This window comes from Typopeltis vanoorti, chromosome 8, assembly GCF_054136105.1.
Source record: "Typopeltis vanoorti isolate ZY-2024b chromosome 8, IOZ_Tvanoo_1.0, whole genome shotgun sequence".
Lineage (NCBI taxonomy): Eukaryota > Metazoa > Arthropoda > Arachnida > Uropygi > Thelyphonidae > Typopeltis > Typopeltis vanoorti.
In genome coordinates, this window is record NC_143556.1 from 65,455,865 (window position 1) to 65,471,391 (window position 15,527).

The 15,527-nt window shown below is 35.4% G+C and overlaps 1 protein-coding gene across 2 annotated transcripts in view; it reads right to left on the bottom strand.

The window, feature by feature from the left end:
* su(f) (cleavage stimulation factor subunit su(f)) overlaps positions 1–14,360 on the bottom strand; it is a 377,057-nt gene extending 362,697 nt beyond the window's left edge. The window contains exons 1-2 of one of the 2 annotated variants that reach the window (XM_090396725.1): positions 14,259–14,360; positions 8,441–8,551 (exon numbers count right to left, since the gene is read on the bottom strand). In XM_090396725.1, coding sequence (XP_090252851.1) covers positions 8,441–8,551; positions 14,259–14,273 — 126 coding nt within the window. In that variant the 5' untranslated portion in view covers positions 14,274–14,360. Of the gene's footprint in view, positions 1–8,440; positions 8,552–9,151; positions 9,662–14,258 lie in introns of those variants that run through there. The other variant, XM_090396726.1, reaches the window with a different exon arrangement.
* Positions 14,361–15,527: the final 1,167 nt, after the last annotated feature.

Genomic DNA, 15,527 nt, shown 5'->3' on the forward strand with positions numbered 1-15,527 from the left:
ATATATTTTTTGGAATAATAATGTTTATGGCTAGGGTAAAAAAAACTAACAATAGCAGAATATCAGTCCAAGGATCCCCTCATAGGTGTCTAGATTCCATAGTTCACAGGACATGTAGCCTGTGAACAGTGGAGTAGTTCACAGACTACATATCCAGGGACAGATTCCTTTTACTTTTATGTATTTTACATTTTAATGACAATGAAACTCAGGTTCTGGGACAAAGACTACACAAACTATAACCAATTATCGATCATCTGAGAAAAACCTACAGTGAAGTATTTACCCTTTATCAAAATATATGTATCGACGAGAGCTTAGTACTGTTCAAGGGCTGCCTCCAGTTCAAACAGTACAATCCTTCGAAAAGACATAGATTCGGGATCAAAGTTTTTGTGTTGTGTGACTGTGAAAATGGATATGTGTTAGATTTTGTAGTGTACACAGGGGCAACTACAGACATTATTCTAGAAAGTGAATTTGGGATTTCTGTGGCCGTGGTGCAAACCCTAGTGGCAAAGTATTTGCAGAAAGGGCACACATATAGACAATTGGTATTCTGGCTCTCTTCTGTACGACTGGCTACATAAAAATGGTACCAATGCATGTGGGATTGTTAGGAAAAACAGGAAAGGGGTGCCGAAATTGAACAAAAAATTAGACAAAGGACAGGTAGAATCTAGACATACAGATAATATGATGGTGGTAAAATGGATTGACAAACGACAAGTTTGTACGTTGACCACACTCCACACAGACTCTATGAAATAATCAGGGAAAGTTGACAGGACAACAAACACACCAATAATGAAACCTGAATGTGTCATGGATTATAATAGGAATATGGGGGCTGTGGATAGGACAGACATGATGGTCAGTTCTCTTGAATGTGTGCAAAAGGCCTTCAATGGTATAGAAAATTCTTTTTCCATCTCTTGGATCTCACTGTTCTCAATTCACATATTTTGTATAATGTACATACTGGAGAAAATATCACACATGCTAATTTTCAATTGACTCTCATCAGAGAAATTTTTTAAAAGTTCCACATGCCAAGACCAACCACTACACCTGGACGACCATCACAGGGTGACGAACCCCTCAGACTGAGGGAAAGACATTTCTTAATGCCTGTGCCACCCACATCCAAGAAAGCAAACCCCACTAGGCATTGTCATGGGTGTGTGTTCAAATACCACATTAGGGCAAAGAAAAAGAAAACAGAGCCGGCTGTTGTGCCAAATGTGTACACCCCCTGTTTTCAAAATTACCACACACTACTAAATTATTGAAGTATTTAAGGGGAGGTGTTTCTCACTTGAAGTTGTGTGTGACATTATTTGACATGGAATAAACAAATAAATTTCAAGATAAATTTTGGACATCCCTAACTTGAAAATAAAATTCCTATTTAACAGTTTGGTTCAGTATAATAAATTTAGTTTAATCCTTTATCCAAGTGTGAGCAAACAAAGTTTGCACCTGAAAGTATCTTCAGGACTGGGGTAAGGTGGTACAACACCAGGGCACTCCTTGTAAAGGTGGAGCAAGCTACCAACACTCCTATCTCAGAATCTCCCATAATGCAAAACACATCTCCTTGTGGATATGTCTAAGTTGTGCATTAAGGGAAGGGCCACAACCCAGACTGTTTCGACCTTTATTGAGGTCTCTTCAGTGGGAGCCAGGCCCAAGTGGAGATACCAGGCAGAAGCATTAGCAGGGCATCTCTACCTATAGGAGTTGCCAAATGGTGTGCTACCCTTTTTTAATAAATTACTCTGGATTTAGAGAAAGATGTTGAAAGTTTATTTTTCACTTGGTTAGAGTATAATAAATTCAGTTTAATCCTTTATCCAAGTGTGACCTGCTAATGCTTCTTCCTGGTATCTCAACTTGGGCTTGGCTCCCACTGAAGAGACCTCAATAAAGGTCGAAACTAGTCTGGGTTGTGGCCCTTCCCTTAATGCATAACTTAGACATATCTGCAAGGAGATGTGTTCTGCATTATGGGAGATACTGAGATAGGAGTGTTGGTATCTTGCTCCACCTTTGCAAGGAGTGCACTGGTGTTTTACCACCTTACCCCAGTCCTGAAGATACTTTCAGGCGCAAACTTTGTTTGCTCACACTTGGATAAAGGATTAAACTAAATTTATTATACTCTAACCAAGTGAAAAATAAACTTTCAACATCTTTCTCTAAATCCAGAGTAATTTATTAAAAAAGGGTAGCACATCATTTGGCAACTCCTATAGGTAGAGATGACCTGCTAATGCTTCTGCCTGGTATCTCCACTTGGGCCTGGCTCCCACTGAAGAGACCTCAATAAAGGTCGAAACTAGTCTGGGTTGTGGCCCTTGCCTTAATGCATAACTTAGACATATCTGCAAGGAGATGTGTTTGCATTATGGGAGATACCGAGATAGGAGTGTTGGTAGCTTGCTCTACCTTTGCAAGGAGTGCCCTGGTGTTGTACCACCTTACCCCAGTCCTGAAGATACTTTCAGGCGCAAACTTTGTTTGCTCACACTTGGATAAAGGATTAAACTAAATTTATTATACTCTAACCAAGCGAAAAATAAACTTTCAACAGTTTTGTTCAGTGACTTCAATTTATACAAGAAAACAATGCAAAATGTGTAATACATTATAGTAACTATTTATATTATTATAAAATATTTTATAATTGTGAAAATAACTCAGCAAGGAGGGTCATACTGATTATTTAGTATCTCAGCAGTTAAAAAGGTTAGGGAAAGTGGTATTAAATCTAATATCAAAATTGGTGATGTTAATCTCAGTTCTTTACTTTATGCAGATGATGTTATAATTCTGAATAAATTCCAGTATAAGTCTGCAAGATTCCCCGACTAAATTGAATAACTATTGTAATAGGTTTGGTATGAAAATCAACAATAAAAAAAAATGAAATAGGCAGGAACACTGAAGCATCAACTCTATCCTGAATGGTGAACCTACATAACAAGTAAAACAATTCAGCTATTTAGGCACAATATTTAGTCATCATCATCAAATTCCTGACATGTACTCTCAAGGGGTGTACAGGATATGATAGTAGTTCATGAAAAATTTATCTCATTACTAACTTCCTATTTTCCAATTTTCTTCCAAATCAGTCTGTTACTTGTCAAGACTCCAACATCATTATCAGATCTTATATTTCTATCAACTAAGGTACTTTGTACCGTATCAATCCACCTATATATTGGTCTTCCTCTGGGTCGTTTTCCTGCCAACCTGGCAGAGAAAACTTGTTTTGCTAATTTTTCCTCGCTCATTCTGTTCAAGTGACCATACCACCTGAGATTAGCTCTGCTAACGGATTCCTGGATGCAGACAATGTCAAGTTCTTTCCTAATATCCTCGTTTTTAATATCATGTTGCCATCGATGCCATCTGTTTACGCCTCTAATCTTTCTCAGGACTCTCATATCTGTGGACTCTAGTCTCTGGCCAAGTATTTTACTTCTGACCCAGCTCTCAGATCCATAGGTTAAAACTGGTTTGAACACTGTCTTGTATACAGCTAATTTAGTGTTCCGACTAATTTCTCTCTCTTATTACATATGAATTTATTCAACTAACTTCCTACAATACCAGCTTTGTTGATTCTGTTGTCTATTTCCATATTTAATTTATCATCTTCATTAAAAATCATGCCTAAGTAGCTGAATTGTTTCACTTGTTCCACAGGTTCTCCATTCACAACACAGTTGACATTTTCAACGATTCTACCTATTTTCATTGTCTTTATCTTTTTATTGCTAATCTTCATACTATATCTATTACAACAGTAATTCAATTAATCAGGAAATCTTCCAAACTTGTAGCAGATTTATTTAGAAGTATAACATTGTTTGCATAAAGCAAAGAGCTGATATTAACATCCCAAATTCTGATATCATGTTTAATACCACTTTCCTTCATAATGTGATCCATATAGATAATGAATAACAGAGGGGATAATGTACATCCTTGTCTCAAACCAAATTTAACATTAAACCATCTTCCCATACTTCCTTCAATTCTAACTGCTGACTTGCAACTCAAATAAAGACGAAGTATTACTTGATATAATGCCCATTTGACACCATATAACTGTAGTGTATTGAATTGCTTCTCTCTCTCTCTCTCAGATCGACAAAACTTAAATACAGATCTTTGTTATATTCCCATGCTTTCTCAACTAATTGTCATAAAGTGAAGATCTGATCCTGACAGTCTCTATCTGGCTCGAATCCAGCTTGTTCTTTATCAAGCTTTTCTTCCACAATTCATTTCAACCGTTTCTCAAGTATGCCGACATAAATCTTGCCCAGAACACTCAGTAGGGAAATATCTCTGTAATTCTCACATTCAGTTTTATTTCCCTTTTTATATATGGGTATTATTACAGCTCCACTCCAATCATCAGGAATTCGTTCCTCTGTCCAGGCCTTCTGAACTATGCAGTGCAGCCACTGTAAGACTTTTATACCACCATACTTCAGTATTTCTGGTAGAATATCATCTACTCCTGTTGCCTTTCCACATTTCAAGCCTTTGATGATTTTTTCTACTTCAAGTATGGATTCCTGACTGTATGCCTGTTGAATGTTTTTTACCACTGTGCTATCACTGCTTGTTTAATTTAGCAATTTTTCGAAGTAATTACTCGATACTTCAAGGATATCTTTTTCTCCCGTTTTCATGCCACCTTTATCATCTCTAACTCCTTTTACAGCACTCTTTTCTCCATTTCTAAGCTTCTAATTGTTAAATGAAACAAACTATCACTGCTTGTTTCATTTAGCAATTTCTCGAAGTAATTAATCCATACTTAAAGGATATCTTTTTCTCCCATTTTCATATCACCTTTATCATCTCTAACTCCTTTTACAGCACTCTTTCCTCCATTTCTAAGCTTCTTCAACACAGAATAACTTACCACCTTCTTGATATTTATTTTCTATGTTCTTGCCAAAGTTCTCCCATGAATTTTGTTTAGCTAGTTTTACATACTGTTTAGCTTTCTTACATTTGTCTCTGTATTCTCTCAGAGCACAAGCTGACTTATTTGCCAGGAACTTTTGATATGCTTTCTTCTTTTCCTTCACTGCCTCTTTAACTTCCTGTGTCCACCATGGAGTTCTGATTTTTCTATCCTTGCAGACAACCTCACCACATGCCTCTCTGGCTGAATCAATCAGGGTTTTCTTCAAGGTTTGCTACTTAATCTCCAAGGTTTGGTTCTTGTTCTGAAACTCTTTCATTTTTTCTTCAATAAACTTTGTGTATTTTAGTCTACAGTTCACATCTGAGAGCTGCTCAACTTTTATTCGCTGTAAAACTTTCTTACATGTTATTCTTTTTGCAATACGAAATTCGATTTTATCGTGCTCAAGACTAAATAGTGATCTCTTTCAATTTCAAATCCTCTGTACACTCTGGTGTCCTGCACCAGGGAGAAAACATCACTATCAACAATAATATAATCAATGATACTTTTTTTATTCTTGCCTCTTCTTTCTATGTGAGTTTGTGCACATTTTTATGTTGGAAATGGTGTTAGTAATAACCAGTCCATGTCCTGAAAATAAATCCAACAGGTATTTGCCATTATTATTAGCTTTACTTTTTTCTCCAAATTTTCCCAAAACATTTTTGTATGTCTGACAATCACTTCCTACTCTGCTATATAGATCCACAACAAGAACCAACTATTCCTTTTTCATTGTGTCAGTAGCTTTCTCTAGAGCCTCAAAAAATTCCTCCACTGCTGGCACAAATAAGTCTCATTGTCCAGTTCCCCATTCTGATATCTTTACTCCTTCTTTTCCTTGATTGCCATTGCCTGAATATAACATTTTGTATTTATTGCTCAGAAAGATCCCACCAGTTTTTGTCTTTTTTATTTCAGTCACCCCTATTATGTCGATCTGGTACTTATCTAGTTCCTCAGCTAGCTCCATTTCTTTGCCTTTCAGGCTTGTTATGTTGATAGTACCGATCTTTAACTCTGGTGATGTTGAGTTTGGATGTGCTTTCAGATCTTAAAGCGCAATATTTAGTGAGGATGGTAAATTAAATATGGAAATAGACAACAGAATTGGTAAAGCTGGTAAGATAGGAAGTCAGCTAAATAAATTTTTATGAAATAAGAAAGAAATTAATCAAAACATTAAATTAGCTATATACTAGATAGTCTTCAAACTAATTTTAATTTATGGATCTGAGAGCTGGGTTAAAAATAAAACACTTGATCAAAGACTAGAGACCTCTGATATGAGAGTTGTGAGGAAAGATTAGTGAAGTGAACAGATGGCATGAATGGAGTATCACATCAAAAATGAGGATATTAGAAAAGAACTTGCCATTGTTAGCATTCAGGAATGTGTTAGTAGAGCTAATCTGAAATGGTATGGCCACTTAAACATAACGGAAGAGGAACGATTAGCAAAACATGTGTTCTTTGCCAGGGTGGCAGAAAAAAGACCAAGATGTAGATGGATTGATACAATAAAAACTATAGACATACAATATAAACTTTAAAAAACAGAAATATAATTCTGATAATACTATATTCTTAACAGATAACAAATTAATTTGAAGGAAAATTATTGATCAGAAGTTAGTAATGACGTTACTTTTTCATGTAGTTAGTAGTTCATATAATTATCCTGTACATCCCCTGAAGATACATATCAGGAATTTGATGATGATAAAAAATATAAAGAAATGCTAAGAGTCAAAGCTAGATAACTAGGAAACACTCCACATAGTCTTTTAAAGGAAGCAGAGATCCGAATGCAACTTCTGACCTAATGTCAAATCCTCGAGTTCTTGTGTTCAGGTGCATCAAAATTTCTAGTGATGCATTCCATTATGGGACTTTGCAGACCAAATTGTATTCTGTATCAACCTAAACAGAAAGATGATGATACCAAATGAAATGTCATACTGGCAAAGCTGTTGCTGTTTTCATCACTGAACCAAAGCGAGTAATAAAAAAGCCAGCTGCTACAAGAACAAACACCAACTTAACTCATCATCAGCAGAATTCAAGACAGTCACCATCAGTATAAGAAATATTAATAGAAAAGAAGTGGAACTTCTTTCTGTTAATTCCTTCTATTCTAAGATTTTAAAAGTACAGGATGTTATATTCAGGCAATACTTGCTCGATTTCTATTCAGAACACAGATTAATAATCACTAACACCATGTTCCAACATGTGCACAAATTACACGGAGAGAAGATAGGAAATAAGAAAAGTCTCATTGGCTATGTTACTTGTGTTGATAGTGATATCTTCATGCTGGTTCAGGACACAGGCAATTTGAAACAGGAAGTGATTACCACACCATTCAGTTTTGAGCAGGATTAAATTGAATACTACACTGAAAAGAAAAGTGTATAAGCAAATTTTAAAACAAATCAAAGTTGAGCACCATTCAGAGGCAAATCATATACTGAAATATATAAATGTTAATGGAGAAAAAAGTTGAGTTTGAAACAAGTAATCAAACCCTCCTAGCAGACCTACAATCCAGGTGGCAGACTGTGAAGAAAACAGAATACTTCAGCCAGGAAGGCATTGCACAGATAGAAAAAAATGGATAGAAAGCTAGAGGTCAAGAAAAAAAAAATAAAAAGAAAAAAAAAAGCATATGGAAAGTTTCTAATAGTGATTCAGAATATGCTCTAAAAGCATAGAGGAAAAAATCACTAGTGCTGGGCAGTAATGGAAAAATACACCCAAACAAAAAAATATAAAACTTATGTTAAATTAATCAAACTATAACTTTGCTGGGGCATTAATATATTTCTATATATATCACTTCTATAAATAGTAATTCCGAAACAAAATTCCATGCGGTATTCTGTATCATTTGGGATTTGGTATTGTGTGCTATGGCAGGAAGTTGAAGAAAGGGCTGGTTAACACTATATTTCAAGACCTACATTCAGTATTTTTTTTAGGAACCACATAAGAACAAAACCACTTTTGTGAATTTTGAACTGTATACGGGTGATGACTAAATGCTAATTATATAACTTACCAGATTAATTACTAAGGTCAATACTCATAAATAGTGACTATATAAAATGTATATAGCAAAAAAAAATGACACCTGTATGAAAGAAAGCATGAGTCACTGAGAGATGAATCACTGAGTCTAATTATCCTCTTTTTACTATCAAAAAATGGTATTCAGTGAGTGGACAGGTTTATGAACTGTAAGATTAATGACTAACTGATCCAAATCCTTACAATCTCACACTTCTAAGTACTTAGAAGAGCCACAGAACCAGTGGTCAACTCATTAAGAATTTTTCACCAGAAGCAAATATTTGATGTTGCAATAAATTAAGAAATTTTAGGAATAAAACAATTTCACCTTTTCTAAATAAAAAAATGCAATGTAAACTTTACCTGAGCATCTCTAATCAGAATGCTCCAAGCCTCCACATCATATGGATTTTGCTCCAGCCGTTTCTCTGCTTTTTTCATTCTATCTGGAATGTAACCTTGTTGCTTTGGATCCTATAGAAAGAAGAAGATAAAAAAAGAGTTAAGTAGAACTGTATAAAATTAAACTGATTTTACTACTTGGATTCAATTTATTCTAATTCATATTACATGATTTTGCACAGCAGCAAAAGGAACTGAATTTAAATGATTGCAGTCAACATAAAAATGAAGTTATCTGGAGGGATAGTAGATACAGAACACACACAGAATTTTGTGTTACAGTGTACAAGACAGCAAATATTTTTAACTTTATTGACATTAATGCAAAAAAAAAAATTCAAGATATGACTTTGATAGATAATACTATTTTAATGACAAGTTACATATTAATGACATTAGATTGTATATCTTCTCATAATGGAAATGCAAAATAATTGTAAGAATGACAATACAAATATACACTGATGTCCAAAAGCTAAGTACATTTTTATCTGTATATTAAAAAATTTTTCATGTGAACAAATAACAAATGTGAACATAAAGTTATTACTAATGAATTATATTAGACAAAAAAGTGTTATAAATTTCATACAAATTAAATTGCAACACATTCTTGGCAAAAGTTACAAATTTCCTAAGAACATTGTTAAGGAAGTAATGCACACCACTTACAGAAAACTATGCAGAGAGACATTTCAATATGGAATATGTCCACCACGAACTGTGATGCAGCTCTCGCAATGTCATACCATGCTTAGCACCAAGTGATTCAGAAGTTCTTGAGGCAAAAATCAGCCTGCTCCTCCTTCAGGACAAGGATAAGGCCTTGTTTATTTTCTGGAGGGGAATTTCAAGCAGCAATGTGTTTCCCTATGGCATCCCAAATTTGTTCTTCTATCAGGGTGAGATCTGGGGAGTGTACTAGTTACTCAATTTGATTAATATCCTTGGTCTCCATATACGATGTGGTGTGGCAATGTCATCCATGGAACAATCGAACATGACGTTGAAGAACTCAGCTCCAATAACGTACACCAGTCATAGTCCCTTTGTCTGGCACTTGTATCTCGGTGCATCCATTAAGCATACTGCCTCCCTACACCGTGACCCTAGTACCACTGTATCTATCCCTTTCAAGAACTCTCGCAATGGTAAGCAGTATACTTTCACACCAGACACCAAGTGTCATCTAGAATCAGAGAAAAGATTAAAACGACTGTCATTTGTAAAAGAGTACATTAGCTTATTGATGTTTTGTTCAATTTTTATTTTACCTGTTGTAGATGTCTTGCCAGTTTGTAAAAATATCCACATACCTATGGATATTTTTACAAAGCTTGAATGGAGGCAACTTGCAAGCTGACCTCCCATGATGCATTGATTATGTTTTGCTGTTTATAACCAAAAACATGTCTTTGGTTATAAGTTACCCAGAGCCTGTATACAATACTATGTGAGATTCCAAACTCTCTGACAATATCATTATTCTGCAGCCTTCATCAAGCTTTCTAATCTAGATGATGTCTTTGAGACATTACAAGACATCCAAGTTTGCAACTTTATTCCTTCATGAAAAGAACTTCCTTTAAACACAATTCACTTAGTTCAGCCTTTTCCCTTCTTTCCTGTTGAGTGCTACCATGTGACCCCTTTGTGCACAATTCAAAAATTTGAGTGTTTACTTGCTTTCTACTCAAAATTATTAATTAAACGAGCTAATTCATCTGAATTTGCAGTTGTAATCCTCAGAAATACAAGGGTGGTTTGAAAGGTTCTCGACCTCGACCATAGATGGCAAAACTATCGGCAAGATTTTTTTTTTCTAAGTTGGTACATCTGTCATAAGCCATCCATGTGAAATTGCAAGTCATTCTATCAAGTAGTTTGTTTTATACATCTCTCTGAAGCAAAAGTGTTGTCTGTATCCCTTGAAATGGATAAAATTGAGTATCATGCGGTTATAAAATTCTTTGTAAAAGAAGGTTTAACGCCAAAAGAATTCATTCAAAGCTCATAAAAGTTTATGAGCACTCTTCTCTTTCCTTCTTGACATTTAAGAAATGGGCTGCCGAGTTTAAATGTGGCCGTACCAGCCTTGAAGATGCTCCATGTGAAGGACGTCCAAAAAGTGTACAACACCAGAAATCATTGGTCAAGTTCATGACATGGTATTGGATGACTGGCGAGTCAAAGTGCATGAAATTGCTGAGACTATAGGCATATCAAAAACACATTTGCATGAAAATCTCTGAATAGTGTTGGAGCAATTTAACAAGAATAAAACTGTGTGTCAATTTATTACTATGGATGAGACTTTGATTCACCATTACATACCAGAATCCAAACAGCAGTCAAAATAGTGGACAGAAGTCGGTTGTTCAGCGCCAAAGAAGACAAACTCGGTTGCACCAGCAGGATAGGTCATAGTATCGGTGTTTTGGAATGCTAAAAGCATTTTGTTTATTAATTATCTTGAAAAGGGTAAAACAATAACTGGGGAATATTATTCCGATCTTTTAACCAGACCAGATGAAAAAATTTGTGAGATAAGACCCGGTTTGCAGAAGAAAAAAAAATCATCTTTCATCAGGACAATGCACCTGCCCACAAAGGTGTTTTGGTAATGGGAAAATTAAGGGATCTGCACTATAAATTGTTTGAACATCCACCCTATTCCCCAGATTTGGCTCTCTCTGACTTCTACCTCTTCCCAAAACTAAAACTCTTCCTCGCTGGTCAGTGTTTTTCTTTGAATCAAGAGGTGATTGCAGCTATAGAGAGGTATTTTGCAGATCTTACTGAGAACCACTACAGGGATGGGATAATGGCACTGGAACATTGCTGGAATAAATGTATTAGTCTTAAGGGAGATTATGTTGAAAAATAAAAATAATTTTGAAATTATAAATTCGTTTTTTCATTGTTAGGCCGAGAACTTTTCTGACCACTCTCGTAGTGTTCATCCTTAGGTTTGGACACCAGTGTAGGATAAGTTTGCTGCATCAATGTTTATAGTTAGCAGTTTTCATATGTAATTGATATTTTCAGTGATATTAACTATAAATTCAATTAAGCCATAACGTTCATTATATTAAGCAGACACTAGTCTCAAGGCTCACTGCAGGATTATATCACACTATAATCTAAGAAAACAATGTAATTCCATTGAAATGTATTTTAGTCTTAATTACAGTGGTTAACTCCCCCTTCAGGAGGAGTTAGTCACTCTCATGCATAAGTGCATGATTTTTCCCCTCTGCAAAGAGGCTCTGCTTGGGTAGGTTTTTGCCTGTCTCTGAGTGGGGCAACCGCTGAGATTATGGCTTTGTCTGGTGGTGGGGGTGAGCATGCCACTGGGTAGAGCCAACGCTAAGAAGTTCTTCCCGGTGACAGGGTGAGTCTATCACTGAGTGGAACAATGCTGAGTTGGACAGTCCTTTGGTCACTCATAGGGGAGTGGTCGGGGGGGGGGGGGGGGGGGGGGGGGCAGCCTGATTTTTTGAGAGGTCTTTACTTAAACAGCACCTCAATAAAGGTCGAAACCATTCTGGGTAGTGACCCTTCCCTTAATGCATAGCAATATACATGTCTACAAGGAGATGTGCTTTGCATTATGGGATACTAATGCAAGTGATCAGAACTTATACCACCTTTACCATGAGTTTCCCCAGTCCTGAAAATACTTCAGGTGCAAACTTTGTTTTGCTTACACTTGGATAAAGGATTAAACCAAATATATAATTGGCACTACCTATGTACCTAATGTCAGATAACTAAAAAGGTCATTAAATTTCCAAACTTATTAAAAAAAAAAAAAAGAATATAATTAGATAAAATAAAGTTAAGAAAGACTAGTTGATTTAAAAAGTGTACTATCTCCCATAAAGAGGATAGATGTAGATCATCGGATCTGTTGAAGTTAAGAGAGTGAAGTAAAGTTTCACACGCCTTTATAAAGCCATTCCACGAGGAACTGACTTTTGTGAAGGACTCTTATCTTTTTCCAATGAACTCCACGTCTAGTGTTGATAGCATGCTTCGCAAGCATAGACTGTTCAGGTTCAAGATATTGAATATAAAACTTGTGTTCTTCTAGCCAAATAAAAGCAGATCTTTGTTTGTCTAAAATAAGATAACCCACAAGAGCAAGGAATCTTGTAGATGTGTGGATAATTGAGATGTGGAAGCTTGTCCTTAGGAGAAGCGAGAAAGGTGCAGATTTTTCTGATGGGAAAAAAGGCAACAAAAATCTTCAGTGGTTTTAGAACTTTCACTAGGCATCCACTAATGCCTTGCACATAAGGGATAGGAATACAAGTTATTTCTTCTGTATTTGAAGAGGCAGATATACCAAAACTGTTCAAAGCTCTTTTGATAAAAGAATCCTTATATTAAATAAAAAAGTGGAAATAACGTGGCAATTCTTTCCGTAACAGTTTATAAAGAAATGTGAAATGTTACTTCACTCTCCTAACTTAAAGAGATCTGATGGTCTACATCTATTCCCTCTGTGGGAGATAGGAAAGATGAGCTGAACTTAAAAAGTACTAACTTTATTTTATCTAATTGTATAATTTTTTTAATAAGTTAGGAAATTTAATGACATTTTTAGTTATCTTACATTAGTTACTTAGATGCCATCTTTTGGAATTGTCTGTTAATGTTTGATTACCATTAAACATTCTTGTATTGAAGATGCCTTTGATACTTAGACAAAAATTTTACTTTAATAAAATAATAGATTATGCAGATTTCATTCCAGTATTATAATTTATTTAAATATGCCTACTCATGGTATTTCCTTATTGAAACAAAATAAGTGTTCAACTAGTTACTGCAGTTTCCTTAAGTAGCTTTGATAAACAGTTTCTGAAACATTTCTGTTTATCATCTTGTGCCCACTACTTTCCATGCAAAAAAAAAAATCTCTGCTATTCATTTACATTTATAAAATTACAGAAATAACAATTTATTCTTACTTCTCTTTTTGATTTTATTGTGATGGTATCCAGTTTTGCTGTTTTTTAAATTAAAAATAGATCAATTTTACATATTTATATAGTTTTCAAAAAATAAGTCACACTTGTGGGATCCCTTCGCCTGCAACAAAAAAAAAAAAAAAAAAAAAAAAAAAAAAAAAAAACTTGTTTTTATATCATTTTAGGAGAGGGGGGGAAGAAACTTACAAGAACGGTACTGTGAACATGTTTATAAAAATTAAAGCATTGTAGATGGCATCTGGACCCATGAGAAGGCTAGGGAGGAAGATATAAAACCATTTAATTATAATTTTTGTAGTTGTTGTAGCGCTACTGCTGCATACCAGCTGAGTGAAACAGCGTGCAGTTCGATACATTTATAGTCCGCAGAATTTTGGGGCCCATTAAACTCCTCGGTTCGAGTACGATAGATACGCCAATGTTCCAGCGGTTTCCGCACCAAAAAGCAATTCCGATGAGGTACGCTACAGGCACCTTCCCAAGACCAGCGCCGCGGCTAAAGCAAGGATAATAAGATATCATCACTCAACGGAAAGTTAACTCTGTAATCGGCTCCCATTTTTATATAGCAGCGTACAAGAATACAGAAGACGAAAGCATCAATATAAAAGCCAATTACGGTGTCTGCAATAAAAAGAAATATATATATATATATATACTGTACATACATAAAGCGTGAAAGCGAAATATTTACAATTTAGATCTTAAGCTATTTTTAGTTAAAATAAAGATGTATAACTTTTTACAAATAATTAATTAATATTTCTGAATCATCTTACCTCTACAGTAGACATGTTTTTGCGGTTAAATAGAACAAATACACAAACGAACACAAAAGACAAATTCTAAAAGTTCGAACACAACACGATAACAGATCAACAAATACTGGCACGCATGCGTACCTCAAATTTTAAAGGGGCGCTGTGATCACATAATATGCACTTCTGTCTGTACTCGAATTTCAATCCAGTTCCACTTTAAATATGAACTGAGATTGCTTATCTATTAAAAATCAGAGTAGACATCATCATCAATAAAATAACAAACAACACCTAATATCTGAAGGATAATTTTTACAAATAAATAGCAATTGATCAGCAGGCATTTTATTTCATTCTTCCAGAATGCCAGTCAGCTGTAGTGTGTAGTTATACCAACTACTTTCGGTCAAAACCTAAATTGTTATCGTTCCAAAGGGGTAACTACTACACAGGGATTAGGCTGAAGCGTAACCCTACTCAATTAAAAGTATGTGCTGAGCAGGCTAACTTTGGCACACGCCTATTGCTTCGAACGACGTTTTCACAGATTTACAGCATGAGCGCATTATCACGAGGTTATGCATCCTCGTTATTTCCATAGAACAGCCGCTACATAAGCAATACAGAACTGTGCAGAATGTTAACATGCTTATTTACGTGATGATAAAGGTCACCGTGTACTACTGCTTCCAATATCTGCTTTCCGATCACGGCGTGCTCTGCAGCACACAAAGAAGGACCCGAGGACTGTACCATATTTATCATACTATTATCGTTTCCATCAGTTTATCTATTACCTATCACTCTTTCTTTTCACCAACCTTTCCAGCTTCCAGTGATGTCAACTACTGTTGATCGCGAAAGTGCTAACTGTGTTTCAAGCTTCTTAACTAACTTCCTCGCTGGAAGTCAGTTCATCAGTCAACTTTAAGCCCTACACAGTTTCTTGTATCATAGACAACACTACGGTCATTTAGGGTGCACCGTGCACCCTTGCCATTGTACCCTACTTGATTGCTGTACGACACGACTTATCGGTAGAGCTAAAAAAATATGCAAAATGATGTGTGTGCACTAAGAACTTCTTGTATTGTGTTGCAATACTGCTTCCTTAACATTAGACTAGCAAAAGAAAGACCGTTATATGTTAGACTCTAGTTTATGACTAGAAATTTTTTCTATCATTTAAGATAATTAATCAGCCATTGGCCCAAATAGGTTTTTTCCTCCACAAAATTCAGTGTTTTTAACTCTCAATTCAAAAATATTGACGTAGAATTCATAATA